The 9,650-nt window shown below is 48.2% G+C and overlaps 1 protein-coding gene across 2 annotated transcripts; it reads right to left on the reverse strand.

The window, feature by feature from the left end:
- Positions 1-3,450: 3,450 nt before the first annotated feature.
- Positions 3,451-5,718, reverse strand: LOC103720428 (transcription factor MYB36-like). 2 transcript variants are annotated; one of them, XM_008810119.6, is made up of 3 exons: positions 5,229-5,718; positions 4,480-4,609; positions 3,451-4,376 (listed from the first exon to the last, which is right to left on the reverse strand). In XM_008810119.6, exons 1-3 carry the CDS (start codon positions 5,362-5,364, stop codon positions 3,587-3,589), a joined length of 1,056 nt encoding a protein of 351 aa, XP_008808341.4. In that variant the 5' UTR covers positions 5,365-5,718; the 3' UTR covers positions 3,451-3,586. The 2 variants fall into 2 exon arrangements, with proteins under 2 accessions (XP_008808341.4, XP_038983811.3); XM_039127883.3 differs by having other exon boundaries at positions 4,541-4,609; positions 5,229-5,365.
- Between the last annotated feature and the right edge of the window lie 3,932 nt (positions 5,719-9,650).

The raw sequence follows: 9,650 nt of genomic DNA on the forward strand, positions 1-9,650 counted from the left end.
ATGCTTTCTTCTATCAGTATTGAGATGGCGCTCGGATGACCTACTCACATATGGATAGCCCTCTCAAGTTGGAAAGAGCATGCAGAAATTTGCAACTCAGCATCGAACATTTTCTGATAGAAAATGATCCAGTAAGAACTGCTACGCGGGTGGGGTTCTGCCCCTCCCCATCTCCTCCTATTTTTTACCAAAAAAAAAGAAAAGGTTGGCGGGATAATAATCAGGCACGGTTGTATATAAACCGAGGATTGCGAAAGTGGAACGATTGTGATTTGGCCACAACAAGCACATTTAAATGCGATGACCAAGGACTCAATTGCTAGCACAGAAATGTGAACAAATGGTATCCTTCCCTAAAGAAAGGCACATGCCTTTGGTTTTCCTATTAACAAAAAAGAATTATCAAAGCAGCAAGGTTTATCTTTTGCATGAAAGCAGGATTTGCCTTCCTCAGCCCAAATCAACCATTGGATCACCAACCACACAGGTCTCAAGGCGCTCAGAACTGATCTTAAGACAACCTCAATGTAGAATTGTGCCAAGGTGGATTTTTTTTCTCGTGCCAAAAATATAAATTCGTTCCAATTTCAGACAAGATGATGCGGCAAGAAACTATTGGCCTGGTCTACGGCGGAGCTGGTAGACCGAGAGACGGTAATAGTTCCTCCTAGATTGGGAGTTATCGATTTATTATGCTGAGGGATTGGCATCAAAATTTGTGCTGAGTAGCTATCGATTACCAGAGAGTCGGCAACGGCAACATACTTTCCTCATGGTTGTGCTCTGTAACTTTTATCATTGGCACATTGCATGTGAGAGTTGTAGAATGTGTTTAGATATCCGTCCAATCTTTCATGACTAAAAGCTGCCTTAATATGGTCATATTCATTGTATCTGATTTTTATATAACTAGCATGTCCATTTTTTGCATTGCCTTAATGTGTTGAATCCTCACCCAAAAAAGGAATTCAATTGAATCACTTCCTTCTGAGGGTGGCAATTGGGTGAGGTAGAGTTAGATATGGTTAGAACCAAAAATTCATCATCTCGAATCTGACATGTTTATTAAATAAGTCAAAAATTTAGATCTGAATCCAATTCAACCTGCATAATCTATTTATTAATTAGGTCAAGTCAAATTACACGGGTTAAATAAAAATAGGTTAAATAGATTAAGCGGTTTAGATTAAATAGAATAGAAACTAGTTAAGCAGGCTTTAACCCGATTAAACAAGTTTTAAAAATAGATGGATAGGTTAAATGAGTTAAATGGATTATTAATTCGAATATTAAATTGGGCTAATGGTAGAAGTTTGAAACCTAAATCTGACCCAAATGTTAAATAAGTTAGACGGGTTGATCTGTGTTCAAATCTGTTTAGCCCGAATCCAAATCTGGTTACGGTTGGTTGAGGACGAATCAAGTTTTGCAAGCCTTACTTCCATCCGTCTACGCCACGATGGATTTAGGCCTTCCCTTTTTCTGGACTCACCTTTATGTTTCTGATCCCAGGCGCCAATCTGGGCCGGGAGGAGGAAGACGAACTTCTCGACTTCATCCCCAGCCTCTCCACCCACCGAGTCCGCGACCTCCCCGAAGGCATCGTCTCCGGCCCCCTCGACGTCCCCCTCCACCGCATGGCCCAGCAAATCCGCCGCCGCCGTCACCCTCAACAGCTTCGGCGCCCTCGACCCGCCCATCGACGCCGACCTCGCGGTCGCGCTCCCCAACGCCCTTCCCCTCCGGCCCCATCCACCTCTTCGGCCCTCCCGTCCCCAAGCCCTACCCCCGTCGCTGCCTCTCCTGGCTCGACCGCTACTGCCCCGCCACCGTCGCCTTCGGCACCATCACGACCTACCGCCGGCCGAGCTAGCCGAGCTGGCCGAGGGTGTGCCGGCTCTTCTTCGGGGACCAGATCACGTTGAACGCGAGGGCCGTGTCGCAGGTGCTAAGGGATCGGTTTGGGCTTCGGAGGCGAGATGGCGACGAAGGAAGGGACTGTGAGGGCTCTCGAGGTGGTTGATGGGAAGAGGATGAGGGAGAGGGTGCATGAGCTCAAGGCGATGGTGGTGCAGGCCATTGGGCCCGGTGGGAGCTCCAGGGACAATTTTAATAGGATTTTGAAGATAATTTGTAGAAATTAAGTATGTTTAATTACTTGTTTATGTATATATGTAAGAAAAAACCATTCTAGTAAGATTCATGGGAGGAGAAAAACAACTTTTGAAGCATTAAAGAGCATATATTGTCTTTTTAATCTTTCAGTTATTTTTCTTACCATTTCACATTTTATTTTTCGTTTACTAGCCGCTAAGGATCTCCCAGAAAATATTAATGAAGTTTCCGCTAAATCTTTGACAATCAATAAAATGATTAAATGATATGGCATTTTCAGTTTAGATTAATGAATAATGCATCCTGTAGTGTTTTAATCAGAAATTAAAGGAATAGAAGATTAATTTCTTATTTAGGAACAACATATAAAATCAGAAATCTAAGAACCTCGCTGTCTTCATGAGTCATTTCAAATTAGGCAACATGCCAAGTGTAGAAGATCTAGTAACTCATGAAAGAAAAAATTAGTAGCCTGCTAATAACCAAATTTCTTGATGGTCTGGAATGATACTAAGTTCGTTATGTTAAAAGTCTAAGATCTTTAACCAATTTTAGTTAATTACATGCAAATTATACATGAATTTTTTTTGAGAACTAGAAAACCTTTTTTTTTGTGAAATATAGATGATGTAACGCTTCAAATTTCATATGGAAAATATTGATCTTAAAATAGCTTTAATCAGATGTAATTGAATCATACATGAAATATAGAAGGCAAATGAGCTATTATCCTCCTGGGCAAACAAACTTCAAGAGTGTATAGAAGCTGAGATAAAGGTATATATCCGTCCCATGCTCAATAGCCTGGATGCATGTTCTAACTTCTATAGTAAAAGGAAAGTTAAAAAATGCATGGTTGGGGGCACGTGCGGGAGCATATCTTAGTACCCATTAAGTTCAAATACACTCGTATCTTGCAGAACCAAACAAGGGGAAGGAAGCTTAAACATAACCATATGGAGCAGAACCTCACGAGAGAAGAAAAGGGTTGAAACAGAAGAACTGCAACAGAAGTACACTATATTCATGAGAAGAGGGGAGAAAAGGAAGCCTGCAATACAAAGTAATTTAATAGTACAGACCTGCTGGTATGTACATGTATTTATTCATAAAACGAAACGTGGCTTGATATAGTATTTGTTAAGGGAGAATGCGAGCTTGCAATGGCCACAGAGACAGCGCATGGAATCTTATCACAAAAAAAGGCAGCAGAAAGCAATACTTAGATTGTTGATTTAGAAATCTCTGTATAGTAAAATCAATGAAAGGATTTAGAAAAGATAGAAACTGATGATTTAGCAAGAAGAAGAAGAAGAAGAGAGGAGTGAGAAGAAATTTTCAGAACTAGATTTAATTTCTTCATAGTGAGAAGAACAATACAGTATTATTCACACACGTACACCACTGGTCTTAATTAGACCTTTCATGCAGAATCACTAATACCAGACTCTTAGATCGGCTCTAACAAGAACTATAAATCATACCCCAACTCATACTCCTGAAGCAGGTCAGCCTGGGGATTGGAAGCTGAGTCCCAAGACCCTGATGATGACTTCTCAAAACCATCGGTAGGCCACCAATCCATGCTCACCTTTTCGCCGTTCATATCTTTGGAACACTCGAATTCGGTCTGTTGGTGCTGTTCCTGCCCACCGGAACACCGATTCTTCTGATAAAGCAAATCATGGAGCTCGTCTTGAAGTCCCACAGCAGCTGCATTAAAGTTTGAGCTGGGATTCTCCATTCTGAGAGCACCAGAGCTCGAAGGTGAAGGAAACCCTAAGGTAGAGCTGTTCAGATCTTCTTGTATCTTAGCATTCATGGGATTCGGGATGTCGGGTTTGATCAGGAACACATTTTGACAAGAGGGCTCAATCATGGAGGCATTAGAGGCTTGTTGCACCGGGGTGGCAGCAATAGTATTGGCATCCGTGTGTTGGATATGGAAGAAGAGCTCATCCCCCAAGGGGTGGAACTTTGGCCACAGCCCAGGTTTATTATAGAAAGAGAAGGGGTTGCAGCGACCTTGGAGCTGCTTGTGGAGTTGCATCCTTTCAGGGGCCGATGCACTCAAAGCTTGAGAAGATGCGTCAGGGCTCATCCCATTGGTTTCCTCATTTGGCTCGTGTTTAATGGAGAGGCGGCGAGACTGCCATGAATCTCTTCGCTTCCCGAGGAGTTTCTTCTTCAGCCTTGTGTTCCAATAGTTCTTGACGTCATTATCTGTTCTCCCCGGCATTTGGGCTGCAATTATTGACCACCTAATGCATGAAATTAGTATTAGCCCATAATTAATGAGAATGATATACCTAAGCTACTAGTTTATAGCAGTGGGGCAGGAAAGAGAGCGGAAACACGATGCACCTGCTCCCAATACTAATATAGAGGCTACAGATGATTTGATCCTCTTCCTCTGAGAACCCACCATGTCTGATGTCTGGCCTTAGATAGTTGAGCCATCTCAGCCTGCAACTCTTCCCACATCTCTTCAGACCTGCAATATTATAATCACGAGTTAAAAGAATATGTGTATAATATTATCCCCTCTAATCATTCTCATCGTTTTATGTAGAGATAAGTATGTGATTTATCACTCTTCCATAAATTAGCTAGTGAAAAAAGAGGGAAGAATATATGCATACCATAAATCTCTCTCCCTCTCCCCCCCCCCCCCCCCTCTCTCTCACTCTCTCTCTATCTATCTATCTATTTCTTTATCTATCTAAAATTAATAACACGGATTATCAAGACAAAGAATGGATCCTGCTTCTGGATATGGAGAGAGAGAGGAGAAGAAGGTGGTATAACCCCATAGTTCCCCTCTTTTCACCCTGTTCTTCTTTGAATTCATGACAAACCAAAACCCACTGCTTCTAGATAATAATCCAACAGTAGAAGGTGAAATCTCTTAGTCCCGTAGAGGAAGTAATGGATTAAGAAAGGATGTAATTGGATTCAGTAGCCAATTTTAACAGGATATGTTTTCTCTCCCAATCTCTCTCTCTCTCTCTATGTATATATTCTAGAAACACATGGGATGAATTAACTTTCTTATAAAGAAGAAGAAACAGCACACCAGGAACGGATAGGAAGCCTTTAGGTTTGTTACTGACCAATCTTTTGAGGCAGTGCAATCCAGTTTCCCCCAGTCCCATGCTCCTCGATATAGGCCTTTAGCTTCGCATCCTCCTCAGGAGACCATGGTCCTTTCTTCACATGAGCCTTGTCACAACATGGAGCTCTCCCCATTTCTATCCTTTCCCTCCCTCCCTCTCTCTCACTCTTTCTGCAGCTACCCAAATAGAAGATGAGGTCGATCTTGACCCTAGTTGGAGAAGAACCGAGGAAGATGTTGCCGAGCTTTAAAGAAAGGCACCTTGAGAGAATGACGGGCCAATGTGATGTGATGCTTACGAGAGGACAAAGCTGCTGGCGAACCGATTTCTAGGGTTTATTTTGATCACTTCTTTTCAGCCACCTTTATAAATTTCTTCAATGCATGGCTTTCTCGGTCGCCTATTTTATGGCCTTTGTTGAATAGATTTCAAATCTAATCTTGGCAGTCAACACAGCGTATGCCTACCGTGTGTTGGTGCTTATTCTTTCTCCATGATAAATCAAACTGCACTGGAGACCTAACCTCATGGCTTAATTTACAAAACCTTTTTCTAATTTTATAAGGTTGCTTGCAAGACCTAATAGATATTATAATTTGGTTTCCCACTAAGGTTTAGCCCTAACGTATGACTCGGGGGGCTCCCACTGAAATAGTTACTGTTTAAAACTTTCTCGGGAATCAAGGAAGACAAAGACGACCAGATCTTCCGATATCCTTTCTCAACTTTGGCTGATCCGAGGTTCTCCCAAAAGCTGGAAGTGTGGAGGATTTTTTACAAAGTAGCATAGATAGAACACCTCTTGAGAAAAATTCTAGCAATCTTTTCTTGCCAAATATCCCAAAAGAGTGCCATAATGAGCTTCCGCGAATATAATTTAGGTAAGCCTTGAATGTCCACCAAATACTATTCACAAAAAAGCATTGAAGAAAAGGTGAGAAACTGTCTCTAATCTAGACCCATTGAGTGGACAACCTCAACTTACTAGCCACCCATGAAGTTTATTCTTCAAGGCAAGCCAAAGAAACACTTTGACTTTCTTGGGTACAGCCACTTTCCAAACTACCTTCGACAAGGACCAATGCAATCCTCCGCTATTGATCGAGTTGTAATAAGAATTAGCAGAGAAGATACCATTTCTTGTGAGCTTCCAAATAGGAGAATCAGCTCCTCTTGTCAGTCTAATAGGAGAAAGAAGATCAAATAACTGCTCCAACTGAAGAGAAGAGATTGCTAAAGAGAAAAGAGTGAAAAACCAATGGGGTTGTGGATTGAGTGGCTACTTATGTGGCCAATCACTTCGAGGGTATTTTGTGCGCTGGAGATAGTGACGCATCCCAAGCACTTTGGGCCATTTTGTTTTCTGACTTTATTGGGTGCATTCATACTCGTCAGGTATGAATCCACCCACTATAGCAAAAAAAAAAAAAAAGAGAGAGGATCATTATGAGATCTCCAATTCTATTGGGAGGCCATCAAAACATTCACCTTAGCAGCAATAGAAAAATGCCGCTGAAATAGAGAGCAAGAGGAACATACCTAAGCCAAGAATCCTTCTAGAATCGAATGCGGCTACCAATCCCTAACTTAAATGTCGTGCAGTTCTAGAAAGAACTAAGATCCTTGCTTATGTCTTTCCAAATGGGTGAGAAATTAACCGGTCTTTTTTTACCGTCATTTTGAACCTTCCTCAGAAATAATAGTGTTATGGGGGAATTGAGCCGCCATGCCCCACGTGATCGGCACGCGTATCCAGGAAAGCTACAGCTGCCCTATGATCCATCACTCCGACCCCGAGTCGGACCTCCTCGGCTCCGCAGCCCGACCCCGGGTCGGCTGCCCTATGATCCAGCACTCCGACCCCGAGTCGGACCTCCTCGGCTCCGCAGCCCGACCCCGGGTCGGCTGCCCTATGATCCAGCACTCCGACCCCGAGTCGGACCTCCTCGGCTCCGCAGCCCGACCCCGGGTCGGCTGCCCTATGATCCAGCACTCCGACCCCGAGTCGGACCTCCTCGGCTTCGCAGCCCGACCCCGGGTCGGCTGCCCTATGATCCAGCACTCCGACCCCGAGTCGGACCTCCTCGGCTCCGCAGCCCGACCCCGGGTCGGCTGCCCTATGATCCAGCACTCCGACCCCGAGTCGGACCTCCTCGGCTTCGCAGCCCGACCCCGGGTCGGCTGCCCTATGATCCAGCATTCCGACCCCGAGTCGGAGATCTTTTGATAACGACAGGCTATTCTCCAGAGGCACGCCGCGGCCTCCTGCTCCACTACTCCCTGCAACGGCTGTACCCGATGCTGCCCACGATCTCCTGTATCAACCGTACAAAGCGGAGCTCCACTACGCCCTGCCATGACCGTACCCAGCGCTGCTCCACGACGCCCCGTAACGGCCATGTCAGTGGCCATTCTATCGTGCCCCACGACGACAAACCCCCCTGAGAGACTTCCCAGCCAGGTATATATGCGGCTGGGGGGAGAAGGGGGGGGTAAGCAATACCTCCCAGAGCACTCTCTCCCACTTGTGATTATCATCTCTCCTCCTCCAATCTCCTCTGACTTGACCGTCGGAGGGCCATCACCACCCTGGTGGTGGTGCAAGGCTTGTTTGCAGGTTCCTTGGCGGAAGGTGGAGCGCAACCAGCACCAACCAAGACAACTCAGGCGGAACCCCGTTCACACCGTCGTGTCAATCGTTCTCGGTTTGGACCACCAGCAACAGTTGGCGCTAGAAGGAGGGCCTGAATCTCAGAACGATCGTAATGGCACGGCGAGGTGGTCGCGGAGCTTCCAATGCTTCCGGTCGCGGAGCCTCTCGCGCCTCTGGCCGGGAGGCTGCTGCGTCCCCAACACACTCTCAGCAGCATTCCACCGCTTCTCCTCCCATTCAGACGGTCGAACCTGCTCAGTTCGACCAGCTAGCCCAGCAGGTTCGCACCCTCGCGGAGGCAGTGCAGAATCTGCAGGGTGTGATCTCTCGGGTGCCGCAGCGGGCTCAGGAGCCGCTGCTCCCCGAGCACTCGCCTCTTCCTCACAACCCGCGCTCCTTCCTCTCCCATGGAGAGGAGCGCCGGCGCGGGGAGGATTCTCGAGTGCGGTCCATTCTGCCAGGACCTTCTCATCGGAGCTGCGCGGGGTACGAGAGGCGGACCCGGGCGCGTTCTCAGACACCCCAGTCCTCGAGGGGCCCGCACTCCAGTCGGTCCCCCTCGCGCCGCTCCTTGTCTCCCACCCACCGGTCGCGCTCCCTGGACCGGCGGGTGGACGATCTCCACAGACAGCTCCAGGTCCTGAAGGGCCACTCCAAAGATCCCTTCGCCGACTTGGAAATCTCCTCCCAGCCGGCGCTTGCCTCAAGGATCCTGCGAACCCTAAACCCGCCGGGGTTCAAAATGCCGGCGATCGAACCCTACGACGGGGCGGCGGACCCACGGGACCACGTGGAGAGTTTCAGGACTCTTATGCTCCTCCATGGAGCATCGGATCCTCTCCTCTGCAAGGCCTTCCCGGCGACCCTCCGCGGCCCGGCAAGGGCGTGGTTCGCCGGCCTGGAGGCTAATTCCATCCAGTCCTTCCACCAGTTCACCCGTCTCTTCATCAGCCATTTCGCCGTCAATAGCCGGCGAAGACTGGTCTCCGACTCCCTCTTCGATGTCCGGCAGAACGAGGGAGAGAGCCTGCGGGATTATCTCACCCGCTTCAACAAGGCAACACTGGAGGTCCGGAATTTGAGCCAGGAGGTGGCTCTCTTAGCCCTGAAGCGAGGCTTCCGGAAGGGCAGACTCACCTTCTTCCTGGACAAACGCCTGCCGCGGAGCTTCCCGGAGCTGTTGTCTCGGGCAAACCAGTATGCAGACGCCGAGGAGGCAGCCTCCCACCGGAACAAGGAGGCCGCCGAGGCCCCTCTAAAGCCCGGGAAGAAAAGGCGAAAAGAGGCACCCCAGAGGAGGAGCCCGACGCCTCAACGCCGGCGCAGAAGCCCGTCACCAGCAAGGAACCACGGCGCCACACGCCCTCGTTCTCCGCACCGACGCTTCAACCGGTACACCCCACTCCTGGCCCCCCGGGCCCAGATCCTTATGGAGGTCAAGGGGCGGGAGGACCTCCCGGTCCCGAGGCAGATGAAGAAGATCCCTGGGAGGAAGCCTTCTCGGGCGTACTGTGAGTACCACCGAGACCACGGCCACGATACCGAAGACTGCTTCCAGCTTCGGGACGAGATCGAGGCTCTCATTCGCCGAGGGCGTCTCGGTCGATATGTAAACGACCGACGTCCCCCCGCAGACCCGCGTCCAGCCGACCCGGCCCCTCAGGAGCCTCGGGAGCAGAATCGACCCGTTGCGGGAGTGATCCACACCATCACTGGGGGCTGCTCTCGGCCCGTGAGGAACGCAGGGGGCTCGGCGGAAGTATCAG

Source organism: Phoenix dactylifera, chromosome 11 (genome assembly GCF_051530095.1).
Source record: "Phoenix dactylifera cultivar Ajwa chromosome 11, Ajwa_hap1_PhDact_Kaust_v1.1, whole genome shotgun sequence".
Taxonomy (NCBI): domain Eukaryota; kingdom Viridiplantae; phylum Streptophyta; class Magnoliopsida; order Arecales; family Arecaceae; genus Phoenix; species Phoenix dactylifera.